This window comes from Glycine soja, chromosome 3 (genome assembly GCF_004193775.1).
Source record: "Glycine soja cultivar W05 chromosome 3, ASM419377v2, whole genome shotgun sequence".
Taxonomy (NCBI): domain Eukaryota; kingdom Viridiplantae; phylum Streptophyta; class Magnoliopsida; order Fabales; family Fabaceae; genus Glycine; species Glycine soja.
The window spans coordinates 35,217,157-35,230,539 of record NC_041004.1 but is presented as its reverse complement, the minus strand read 5'-3'; the positions used below and the strand labels follow the sequence as shown (position 1 = coordinate 35,230,539).

General features: G+C 34.7%; 1 protein-coding gene across 2 annotated transcripts; it reads right to left on the bottom strand.

Annotated features, from left to right (window-relative positions):
- Positions 1-1,030: 1,030 nt before the first annotated feature.
- LOC114406585 (4-alpha-glucanotransferase DPE2-like) lies at positions 1,031-13,137 on the bottom strand. Of its 2 annotated transcripts, XM_028369336.1 has the most exons (23): positions 12,811-13,137; positions 12,022-12,392; positions 11,401-11,515; positions 11,226-11,284; positions 10,944-11,071; positions 10,698-10,824; positions 10,416-10,612; positions 9,440-9,518; positions 9,309-9,347; positions 8,274-8,393; positions 7,860-7,961; positions 7,695-7,778; positions 7,354-7,596; positions 7,115-7,240; positions 6,911-6,985; positions 6,680-6,751; positions 3,726-3,845; positions 3,229-3,326; positions 2,870-3,029; positions 2,589-2,687; positions 1,740-1,937; positions 1,517-1,610; positions 1,031-1,406 (listed from the first exon to the last, which is right to left on the bottom strand). In XM_028369336.1, the coding sequence occupies exons 2-23, from the start codon at positions 12,373-12,375 to the stop codon at positions 1,198-1,200; spliced, it is 2,898 nt and encodes a 965-aa protein (XP_028225137.1). In that variant the 5' UTR covers positions 12,376-12,392; positions 12,811-13,137; the 3' UTR covers positions 1,031-1,197. The 2 variants fall into 2 exon arrangements, with proteins under 2 accessions (XP_028225137.1, XP_028225138.1); XM_028369337.1 differs by lacking the exons at positions 12,022-12,392; positions 12,811-13,137 and having other exon boundaries at positions 11,226-11,336; positions 11,401-11,514.
- Between the last annotated feature and the right edge of the window lie 246 nt (positions 13,138-13,383).

Below are 13,383 nucleotides of genomic sequence, written 5' to 3'. Positions count from 1 at the left end.
CTCCTGATTTTTGCTCTTTGATTTGTTGCGCTGAAATCGCCCCAGAATGATATTCTCGGACTAACATGAACATTTGTTTGTGCCAAATTGGAATTGTTTAATTTCAGAGTTCAGATAACGAAAAATTGTAATGTTTTTTTAGATAAAGAATGAAAAATTATAATTATAAGGGAATTAGACATATATATATCAATAGATTTCGAACAAAAGAAATACGAGAAACATAAAAAACATTACTATTAATCTTTTAATAACTTATCTATTCTGAAAAGCGAGTTTAAAAACATTAAAAAAAAAAGTATGAAAAACAACTTCTCCAAGATCCTGTTGGTATTCAAATTTGTTCTTCCAAAAATCTAAATAGCTTTTCTTTTTTTAAGTAAAAGAAATTTAATTAGCATTGTTTTTTAAGTAAACTTGGATTCAATTTTTCAATTCAAAATCAGTGGGGAAAAATAGTGTTGACTTCCAAGTTCCAATGGAAAATATATAGTATATGCATTTTGCATTGTAATTCAATTACTAATCGTCAGGTAAAATAAATTTGTTGCCAATACTGCGATTTCTAAATGGCTGTGAATTTAAAAACTTTTAAACTGAGAATGTATAAGAATTAACATGATCCAACATAATTAATCCTTAAGCAACCAACGCCAACAGTTGCTTGATCGCACTAGGCTGTTAGCATCAGCGATGAGAATCGTATTCTATAGAGGATGGGCATCTACACTAGTTAGATACACTAAACTAGCCAACAACAATTATATAATCACTTTATAGTTTATACTTAATTAAATTAAATAATCATATATAGATCTTTACATTGCGTGATAATCTAACAGTTGTTAATTTAATCTAAGTAAACATTTTTCTCAATTCCAAGACATTTGTAACGGGCCAGTGAGTATCAAGCAGAAAGCCTGACTTAAATCTTGCACAATTTTTTTTTTATTTACACTTGCATTATTAATTACGGAGTACCTCTTCATAATTACCATTATTATGATGGCTACAACTTATGGGCAAGACAAACAATAACATGCATCAAGATTTATTTGTATTCTTTATTAAGAAACATAATGCAAACAGATGGAACATATAACAAGGATGATCCTTATTGTTGTTATCTTCAAGGTAGCAGATTATAGGATATAATATGATTTGAAGAGCTAGCATGAATAACATCAGCTACAATTTTTATTTGACAAGAACAGGCTTTTCCATGGTACCGGCAAACTGCTGCTTCTCAGAAAGAGCTTCTGCTGATGACAACGCCGACACTGGGCTCACTTCTACTTCTGAGTCGTCTTCCTTAGGGAGTGATCTTCCACTCCAACGTACGAGATCTTTGATGGCGGTTTGGAGGTCATTATCTTTGATCAGTGATTCCAAAGTCACATGCACACCTGACAACAGTCCAAAGCACACTTAGATCATAATTTTCCAAAAGGTGGTTCAATAATCAATAGTAATAGATTATCTAGCGTAGTTAACTGAGACAAAGCTTAAGACTCACGGTATCTCCAATAGTGCTTCGGATTCGTAGGGTCGTTGATTGTCTCCTCTGTTGCAGGGCGTGTTGTATATTCTTCTTTCAATGCTAACAAGTCCTGTATTTATGGTCAACCACATTAGGAGCATGAGTTTCATGTGCAGAGAAACAGCTAAAATGAATTTGGTCCAGATAGCCATAAACTGAAGTTTTTTTCACCGTTAAAATAACATGTCTGTGAGAATACCTGAAGAGGGAAGATTGCCCACATTGATGGGGCTTCAAAATGCTGTCTTAGAACAAAATGTACAACTTCTGGAACACATTGATCGGGCGGCAACTCATCGGACTCCATCACATTCTTGAAAAACCTGAGTCTTCTTTCTTCATCTTCTTCCCACCAAGCACGCAAGGTGGAACAGTCATGACATGAAGGGGCACATACCTGCACATTGCCTTAAGTCACCCAATCAAACAAAAGCCCTCCAAATAGAAAAACTTGCATTATTTCTCAATAAAGATGAACTTAGATTTAGCATATTATAACAAGGAAACCCTAAATATCTAATTACATTCCCTCGGAACCACAACTATAGGCACCACCAAAACCAGAAACTTTTTGTTCATAGCATCATAAAACCAAAAGACATTTAAATGAGGCAAGGATATAACACAATCAGATAAAAGTTTGAGTTAGGATTTTAGCTATTGAGAGAGGAAAAAGGATAGAATAGAGAGTATTCTGAAATTTATATTGATTTGTCATAAATGGTGCAAAACATAAAGCACTACAACTATTTATAGAAACTAATCCTAACAGATAATCTAAGATATTCTAAATTATTCCAAAATACAGTCTAGATATTCTTCATATATTCTGATAGGTTTCGAAACACTTTAGACAAAAAGATTTGTTTTTAGAGGACTCATCATCCTGTCAACCTATGGAAGTTTTTTTTTTCTATTTTTCTCTATGGAACCTGGAACCGTGAAGCATCAATAAAAACAGAAAAAATCAATATGTTTCCATTAGTTAAACCAACAACACCTAAATAAAATAAGGAAAAGGACAAGCAATAGCACATTGAAACCTTACCGTCATGTAGCTGTACTTAGAAGGAATACCAAATTCCAGATCAGGTTCATTGGGCATGCGCTGAATGCGCAACCCAACTAATCCCAGTTCTTGCATAACCTACATTAACAAATTTATAGTCAAATCCTTTCAGTGTACCCAAAATAAAATAAAAATAAAAAATAATTATTTTAATATCTTTAGGATAAGTCAGAATGTGAGTGTGTATGTATGTGTCTGCAAGTGAAATAGAGATAGATTTTCATGATTAGGAGAGCTTAAGGAAAACATAATGGGCATACAGGATGGACACAAGATGGAATGAGGCCCAAATCTTCCCCACAGGCTAGCATGTCTGATGAATTTAGAAGTACAGGCAGGGTCTTCAATGCATTTTGCCTCCAAAGATTCTCTTGACGACAGAAATAGTAGTCATTGTATAATCTTTTGAGAACATTCTTGCTGTATTATATATGACAAGCAACAAGAGATTTAGTGAGAATGAGAAGATATCTCAAGAAAGGCAAAATTCAGAATGTGGAAAGAATTTTTGTACCAGATGCATTACAGTTTTCAGCATAAAACTATGCTTAAAAGTGGGGCATAATTGTAGGAACCATCCTTAATGGACAGTACGAACACACTGAGATAAGTAAGGTACCTATGATCATCCAAATCCTGGAAACTTGAGGTATCTTCAAGGTTGAAACGAGGATAAAATTTTCTTGGATCTTCTGAATCTCGGATTAGAACTATATTCTGCAAGCCAATAATATCATATAACATAATGTTGGACTTGCAATACCAAGAGGACACAAATCACAAGACGAAAAGATTCAAAATATATTTAAAGGAAAGACATTTTTAAGATTGAAGAGTGTAAAATTAATTCACCATGATTGTTAAACTTTTTATGCCAATAATTAATAAGAAAGTGCCACATCATTGCAGTAACTAAGGTTTTCACTTTCTGTGGAATATTATCTTAAAAAAATGGAACCGTATGGTTTACCTAATAGAGTAAAACTCTTAACAGTCAGTAAATCATAATTAAATCCAAGATTAATTAGTATTAACTTTCAGAGTAAATATCAACACAGTACGAGAGGGGGTGAGAGAAGAGGACTATGAACAAGAAAGAAAATTTGATAAAGCTACCTGTGAAAGATCAAAGAGATTGTGCCTCAATTTGTCTACACTCTCCAACAATAGAGAACTTTCTGCACAAATTTTCAGTTTGGAAGCTATTTTTTTCTCTGTGTTGCAATCCTCCTTGAACTAAAACCATTTATTGAAAATAAATAATTATTGAGCAAGACACTTCAACACTCAGACTGAATATATATAATGATTACAACAGAGTTGACAGAAATGCCTAATTTCCAGTTTTATCCACTTAGGGTGTATTTCTTTCTAGGTTTGTAGTGTTTATTCCAAGGAAAGTGAACATGGGAATATATGCTTCATACATGCTATGAAAAAAAAAATGGGCATTTTTTAATCCCAAGAAGATGTTTTGCTGGCATTTTAATCCCATAATGCGGATGGATACCTTACTTTTCCATAAAAATGGAAGTTATTTTGAAATTCACCCAGCCATTAACTTCCACCCTCACCTCCTTCAACATCTTTTTTTTCTCCCATCTTATTATTTTCTCTTTTCAAATAAAATTTTGACAACTTTTCTGAAAATATTTAAATGCTGTCTTGTGGCCTAGAGGTCACAGTTTCAAATCCTGAAAATAGCCACTCTGCTTGTAAGGCTAAGGTTTCATACATCTACCATTCCCAAACCCCACTTGATAGGATCCTCGTGCATTAGGCCGTTGATAGATGGGGAAAGGTGTATGTTTGCTGTCAGTTAGTTAGGATAGCTAGGATAACTAATTGTTAGTTAGTTATAACTAACTGTTAGATAGTTAGAACTAATTGTTAGTTAAGAAACTATAAATAGTCAATTAGAATGGGGGAGTAGGAAGTGGAGGGTGGTGAGACCTCAAAACTCACTTTGTATTATGTCTTGGGTGTTGGAAGCACCACAATAATAATACAATCTTTTCCTCTGTTTCTGGTCCAGTTCTACCAACTGGCATCAGAGATCCGATCTTGGAGCGCAAAATAGTTAATGGTGACGAAGGCGAACGCGAGAAAGGAGACGTGCATGGAAGCCATGGAGAAAGCAATAGAAGAGAATCACGGTTGAGTTTGATCAAAGGGATGATACAAAGGTCGGCAGCAACATGGGAGAAAAAATCTCCTACTACAAACGTTCACATAGCTGACATGAGCGGAGGAAATGAGGGCACTGCAGCGCATGACGGCAATCGGTGGAGGAATTTGGAAATGCCCATATTCGATGGTGAGGATCCTATGGGCTGGTTGACAAAGATCGAAAGATATTTCCGGTTGCACGCCGTAAGGGAAGGGGACAAGCTGAAGGTTGTAATGGTTGCGATGAACGGGGAAGCTCTGGGTTGGTTCCAATGGTGGGAATCTTGGAATCCAAACCACTCTTGGGATGGATTCAAGATTGTTGTCACCCAAAGGTTTCAAGCTTCTAGCCTAGGAAATCCTTTTCAAGCGTTGCTGGCATTGGAACAAGAAGAGACAGTGCAAGGATTCATGGGCCAATTTGAGAAGTGCGTTGGAATGATGAAGGGGTTGGAGGAGCCATTTCTGGTAGAAGTGTTCCTCAAGGGGTTAAAGGAAGAGATTAGCATTGAGGTAAGGCTTCATGAACCAAAGAACTTGATGGAAGCTATGGTTAAGGCTCGAAGAGTGGAAGATAAGAAAAGAGTTTTTAGGGAAGTTACCCTTGAGTAATAGCCAGGGGTATAATCTGCAGAAACCTAGTTATATGGGTCAGAAATTTGTGTTGGAATGGCAACCAGCAAATAGTAAGGTAGTTGATCCTACTAATGCTGCTAAAACAGGATCCAATGGATGGCAAGGTAGAAGAACCTTCCATAATTTGTCACCCACGGAAGTAAATGAGAAAATGAGGAAAGGAGAATGTTTCACCTATGAAGAAAAGTATAATCCTGCTCATGTGTGTAAGAATAAACAGTTCATATTGATGTTTATGGAAGAAAAGGATGAAGGAGACCCTTGCTTATGAAATGCAGGTTGTTTTCCTCAACTTGACCTTGAGGACAAGGTCCATCTTGAAGAGGGGGTATTGATAGATTGGGGAAAGGTGTATGTTAGTTGTCAGTTAGTTAGCATAGCTAGGATAACTTAGTCAGTTATAACTAACAGTTAGATAATTAGAACTAACAGTTAGTTAGTTAAGAAACTATAAATAGTCAATTAGAGGGAAGTTAGAATGAGGGAGTAGGAAGTGGAGGGTGGTGAGACCTCAAAACTCACTTTATATTCTATCTTGGGTCTAGGAAGCACCACCATAATAATACAATCTTTTCCTCTGTTTCTGGTCTAGTTCTATCAGTCGCCATTTTCCTAAGAATATTAAATGAGTTTAATTAATCATTTGGTCCTTATACCTACGTCAACTTTTCATTTTAATCCCTATATCTAAAAGAGCTATACATTTTAGTCCCTATACAAGCAATTTTAATATTTTAATTCTTGCTGTTAGTTTTTTTATGGTGTAAAACTGCCACAAAAACAAGACATAAGGACTTAAACATGAAAAAAAAATGCTCTAGGGACTAAACATTGAGTTTTTAGACATAGGGACTAAAACGAAAAGTTGATTCAGATACAGGAACCAAATAAGTAATTCAACCAATAAAAGAGAGTATGTTCAAAAGAATGTAACAAAGAGTGTGTTCCTAACATTTCTCTTCATGGTTTTAGTTTGGAATTAGGTTCCATCTCAATAAAACCATCTGTCCTAATGAAGACTGAACCAAGCAGAGTTCATTCATGTAAATTTATGATCAAATCTAAAGGTGTGTTATATAAACCTACAGGAGTTGGTTATCAAATATTTATTAATTAAATTAAAATAATAGTCAACTAAAACAGTGCATCTAATATATATTCAGAAAACTTGCTCCCACTTCCGTTATGGTTAAAACTAAATGTATGCTATATGAGTATATAACCATACAGAAATCACTAAATATTAGACAGACAAGGATAATCACCTCATAGAAGTTCTTGTCAATTTCATTTAGAAAAGTTGTTGCAACAAAAGTCCAAGCATCACCAAATTTTTCCTGTAACAAGAATGAACATGATATATTGCAACTTACCTTGACAAACACATGTACAAGACTACAACATGTATTATAGAAATCCAGATAGCAACCTTGAGTTAATTGTTTCACATACTGCGAAAATTCTGTTGTAGTAGCCTAAAAAGGTAGACTACTAACCTGCAATAATTCCCGCTTAATATATGGGCGACTTAGGCGATTAAAGTCCCATATTCCTTCTCTTTCAAGTTCTTCCTACAACAGATAAGACATGAAATATAAATTGACTAAAAGCACCAAAAAAAAAACTTTTGCTAGTTAGAGCAGTTCAGGATGCATTCACTGCATCCAGTACCCTTTAAATTTAAAAGAACATGAGTATACCAGACTAAGAGGAATAGATGGTCGGAATTTTCCAACAAGACCTGTCGCAGCATGATCCGGAAGTTCCCAAATTCGGAAGAATCCCAATATGTGATCAATCCTGTAAGCTGTAAAATATTTTGCCATCTGTTGTGGATTTAAAAAAAATACAAAAAAAAAAAAAGAATTCAGCCTATATATTTAACTTTGGATGGATTATTGTCCATATAAGGACAAGATCAAGAATTCAAAACCAAAACCTGTGTTAATCGAGCTCTCCACCAACCATAGTTGTCCTTTGACATTTCTTCCCAATTATATGTAGGGAAACCCCAATTCTGGCCATTTTTATCAAAATAATCTGGAGGTGCCCCAGTAGAAGTGTTCATTCGGAACAAATTTGGATACACCCAGGTATCCACACTGTTTCTGTCAACCCCAATAGGAAGATCTCCCTTTAGTATCACTCCCTTCTTTCTTGCATATTCTGCAGCTTCTGATAACTGTCAGAACAAGAAGATAGCAAACGATAAGATTAATTTGTTTTGGTGATTTGACTGCCATGAAGAAATTACAGAGATTAGTGTTCAATTTAACTTACTTGTAAATGTAAATGGTATTGAACATAGTAGTGGAAGCAAATTATCTCATAATGCAGGCTGTCCTTGGATACAAGTTTCTCTAGCTGTAAGCAATAGGAAATAGAAAACCTCAACATAACCAGATTTGTTTTTAAAATAAATAAAAAATAACCTAGGGTATATACCTTATCTTCTGAGTAATGAGCAAAATGACCCCATTGAGTGCGATCTGATGTTTCAAAGAAGTCCCGCAGGAAACAGAAAGCAGCATAGGGTTTCAACCAACCCTATTACCATAAAAAATAAAGCCAAGTCAGATGGAGGGTTGCCCTATCACTAGAAGTAGAGGGAGACCAAAAAAACTACCCATTAAAAAAGAGTTAGGGACTAATGGTTTTTCTATAGATATGATTCATAACACCATGATGCTATTGATCCATGCAGCCAACCCCACCTAGTGAGAAAAAGGAAAAAGGACTGGCTTTTTGTTGTATTTGTAAGAAATAAAAGGAAAGGAAAAATGTACAAGAAACAAAGATAAGACAGATAAAATATCTTTTGACGTCATATTAAACAGTAACACTCTGCAGTAGTAAGACCTCATTCTCAGAAAAGAACTCCTTAAAGGAACTTGAATTAAGTATCAAATCTTTCTCTTGAGCAAAAACTTTCTTAGCAATTGAGAGTTTAGTAGCCATTGTAGCCTCATAATCAACATCCTGTTGGAACACCAATAAAATTAACCATAAGGAAATTGTCATTTACCAATATGTTTGCGTATAAAAATCATGATGACAGTAACAAAATATTTGTATAAAATATAACTAAAATAAAACATGAGTAACCCTCATTTTAATCCCTAAATATTAGCATCGGTCACTTTTATCCCTGACTTTACAAAATTCTCACTCTAATCCTTTACTTAACAAATTGTCATTCATTTTAGTCCTATTAGGTGCAAAACAACGGTGAAAAATAAGGTTGAAAAGGACTAAAATGAATGACCTTTTGTAAAGTCACTGACTAAAGTGAGGATTTAGTAAAGTTAGGAACTACAGTGACTAACCTTCCAATATCAAGGACTAGAATGGAGGTTTACTCAGAATACAGCTATCTCAATTTCCAAAGTACTAAGCTTATACAGTTAAAAACAAAGGCTGCTACATCTCATAATTGTTTGTAAGTTGGAAGGGTGTTCTTTTGGTTTTTCTTATTTCAACCCTGGAATCAAATCTAAATGGTATTCTATTCAACTAAATTGCAGCAATTGAATTTTTAAAAAAAATGGTTTTGCTACACCAAATTATTTGCAATCTTAATTATCTAAAGGTGTTATACTGTTATTGCACTTAAAAAAAAAATGAAAAGTGAGTGGAGTGCTACATTGAAGACTGGAATTAGTTTACCACCAATCTTACAACCATAGTAACACACCTCCTTTCTATCATACAAATATAATTAGGTTATAATGGTATTTGCTCAGAACTGATATTTATTTGGAACAACATTAAAATTAGGAGTGACTAAAAGGAAAAGTAGTTAGACTTTGTAACAGCCTTTCAACCATGCATATTATAAATTAGAGAACCCTTTTTTATGGTATCAAGATATATATGAAGATTTGATAGCATTACCTTCCCATCTAGTTGCTGCTTTGCCTTTTCAATCTCTTTCTGTTTAAAGGAGAAGCAGAGCATTTCAAATATCAGGATTTTGAATCTGCTACCAATGCTATTCAATAGAAAATAAAATTTCTAAACATAACCTTGATCGCCTCGGGTATGTTCTTAGAAAGTGCCTGTACTCTCAGGTACAATGGATGCAAGGCAAAGACTGAGAGTGAACTGAAAACCAAGCATACACAAGATCACAACTTCAAGTGTCAACAATTAGTCTATGAATTTATTTATTTTTTTGATACAGAGTCTATGAATTGTTTGAAACAATAATTAGTCACAAGAAATATTTTATTTTCATCATGTGTGAAAAAATTAATGTCAGAGACTTAGTTCAATTTGCTGCATGCAGTTTGTATCTTATCTAAATAAAAGTTTGAGATAGTTCTAAATCAAAATGGAAATTTCAAACTTGGGAAATCAAATATATGCCACCTCAAAGTCGTAAGAAGATCAAAGATGAGACTTTTAGCAACTTCAAACAAATTTTGTAAAATTCAATTTCCTACATCTTAAGTGTTTCTTTTTTGGCCTATGTTTCTGATGTACTGGTACCCCAAGTCTATGGTAGAACTGTAGAAGGAAGAAACAACATGGGTTGCCCTCAACTGAGGTGAATGGGCAGAAAGAGAAGAGTGGACTGAGTGTAGAAGAGAGGAGGACAACCGGTGTGATAGGTGGAGAGGAGAATGATGCGGTGTTACTACCATAAGATGGGATAAATAGAAAAGGGAGAAAAAGAGTGGGGAAGGCAGTCATTGAGAGCATAGGGGGTATTTGGGATTACCCTTTCCATTTGAGAGCAGGAGTTTTCTTTTTCTTTTTTTTTCTGGCGTTTTCTTGTTTATTTCACTGTATTAAATTGAGTTAACTCTTAATTAAGTAGTCTCCATTATTTCTTTTATTGAAGACCAAGTTTTATCAGTTTCTAATATCTTCAATTTATTTAATTTATAGTAATAGTAAAAAACATGTTTGCATAGTGACAACTTGACAAGTATTAAGAGATTTACAAAGTATCTACATATTTATCTGATGTCTACAATGATTTTGAAGCTGTCATACCTGTATGGATAAGAATCCCACCACATCCCATGCACAGATGTATCATTGATTGGTAAAAGTTGAACTAAATGGAAACCAGTTGCTACAGCCCAGTCAACTAGCAACTTAAGGTCAAGAAACTCTCCAACACCCAGATCAGATTCCGACCTAATAGAAAACATTGGGATTGCTACGCCAGCACCACGCCAAGGTATTTCCTAGCAAAGAAAACCAACAACTTAGAACTGTAATACTCAAAAATAAAAAACACAATACACTGATAATGTAATTTCAGCAACTTACCCGCATCATGCCATCTGAAAGAAAAATATATTTTGCCTCACTCCTTGAGGAGTTAGTAGAGACTTCTCGATTTGGACCACTCTCTATAGAAAAGTTTCCACACCTGTCATATTTGCCATATCTATATGTGCAATTATTGTTAAGGAAGAATATAAAGCTTGATGAGAGTACTGGTAATAACATATGAAACTAATAACACCACAATTTCATCATATAGTTCATGATGAAAAGTCCAAAAATGGATATTTTATGGGGAAATCACTCCTTTGCATCACGCATTCACTTTTCCAGACAGATTCACCAAAATAGCTGAGTTTTAGTCCATTTTCAACTTTCCACTGCCCCAACTTTGTATTGCTACCAATGACATATATCTGCAAAAGCTCAAGAAAGGTCACTAATCCAAGATAAGTGGAAACCTTTTAATCACAAATCCTAGATGTATCATACTAAACATATCCATGTTTTATTGAATTCACAGTGCATACAGATAAACAACACTAGTCATTTGGGATAAAAAGGTCTTACTGATGTGTCTTTCTCAATATTTGGGCAGGATATTTTGAATTGGACCAAGATAGCTTCTCCTAGTCATCCGAAATCAAAATGGAGTTATCAGCAAAATAGTAAACCAACACTCTGCACATATACAGAAGCCATAAGTCCCAATAAGAGATTAAAAATTGAATTTGAAAAAATATACCTTCCGGTTCAATATTAATGTGGTTTACTCCTACGGTTGTGTCACTCAAATCCCAGCATTGCCGAAAAATTACATCTTTGAAAGCACTTCTGAAAGGGAGTGCATCTGAGCCAGTCTGGACTTGACAATAAAATAAGGAAAGATCTTCAGAATATAGTTTTGAAAACTAATACTTTTATTCTGACTAAAATTGATCGAATTATATAATGAATGAGATTATATTCAACTTCTAGAAGTAATTTCCACGTGGGCAACTTCGAGAGACTGCCCCAAGTGAAATATTTTAGCAAGACTCTGAGCAAAATGATCAGGAACAAGAGCTAATCTGTGAATTATTTTACTATATCGGCAACTGAGAAATATCAGACTACTAAACCCAAGAGGAAAACAAGAAAAACATCTTCATGAGCTCAATATAATTTTTGTTAAGAATATAACTTTCATTCTTACAGCTGCCTAGTAAAGAACACACAGTGTAACATCATTAACAAAATGAATCTAAATTTATCAGGAATGGCACTAAAACTAGGACATATCTCCACAGAAGAAACAGAAAGCAATATTAGAAAGAATTACTCAAAAGAGAGACACCAGAAAGTGGAATGAGAGAAAGGGCAGCACCTGCCAAAGATCACGGAACTCAATCTCGTGGCCACTCCGAATTCCTTCAGGGAGTACCAATTCATGCTTCTTCCCCATCTCCCATCTCAGCACATTCTTGTTATCATCTACAACATAATAGCTGTACTGGCATCGGAACCCTTTTGGCACAGTGATGCTTCCACCCCAGATGAGCTCAGCCCCTTGATGAATGGGCCTGAGCAGCACACCCTTCTTCACATTCCATGAACCAAGCACTGGAACAGAGCCACACACCAACAAGGTCTGACCCCATTGGGTAAAATACGGTATCCGAAAGCTTACTTTCACCGAATTCACAGACTTATTCGCAGAAAACAATCCTGGATTCACCATATCTTCCAAGAAGGAAACTGACAGAGCAAAAAACACTTAATTTCTGGCCAAAAATAGAGACTTGATAACAAAAAAAGTGCAATTATCAGCGCTGATGAAAGATCAGACTAATCCACAATATATTGAAACTTTGAAAGTATCAAAGTTACAAAGCTCTAGGCACTAAGCTCGCATTCTCTGGAACTCACACCAGCAAGAAAAGGAAATGATTAAGCAAAACTCAAGTAACATTTTTTTTTCTTATGCTTATCAAAACAAAACAAAAAACATTCTTTTTCTTAGGAAATGCTTCAATTTCTGACAATTTGTTCATAAAAATGTTAATATCCTGGATTTCAAATCGAACACGGCATACCCATTGAACAAAAATCTAATATTTTGTGTGAAAACGAAGATGGATGGAGAGAGAGAGAGAGAGAGAGTAATTCAACTCACCTTTGCTTCAAGTAGAAGATATGATATTGAGAGTCTTGAAAAGGGAATAATATATAAACAAATCAAAATGTGAGAATAATTGAGAGTGTGAGGGTGGCGTTTGTTGTCTGGTTGGAAGGGAGACGATTCTGGCTACGGGGATTTCATACGTAGTGTGTGTGTGTGTGTGAGAGAGAGAGAGAGAGAGAATAATGTGATATTTTCTTCTTTTCCTGATATGGGTGTGAGCAAGGATGTTGCTATCACAGTTCCACGGAAGGCTATGGCTGACACTCATGTGTATTTCAGCAGCTGGAAGCTCCTCAATCCTCGTGGTGTAATTGACTTCTGGAATTAACGGTGGAAAATGAAAACTTTTCAAAGAAAATTATTTATAAGAGAACTTTTGTTTCTCACAATTTTCTAATCTTTAGTTACGTTTTAGTATTCTTTGAAATAGTTTTTAAAATTTAAAGTAATTTAAATAAAAAATAAAATTATGTGTATTATACGATAAATTTTCATAGTTTCATAAGAATGTCATTTTCTAATTTTCTCCTAATAGAAATATAAATATATAAAATATGGTTAAAA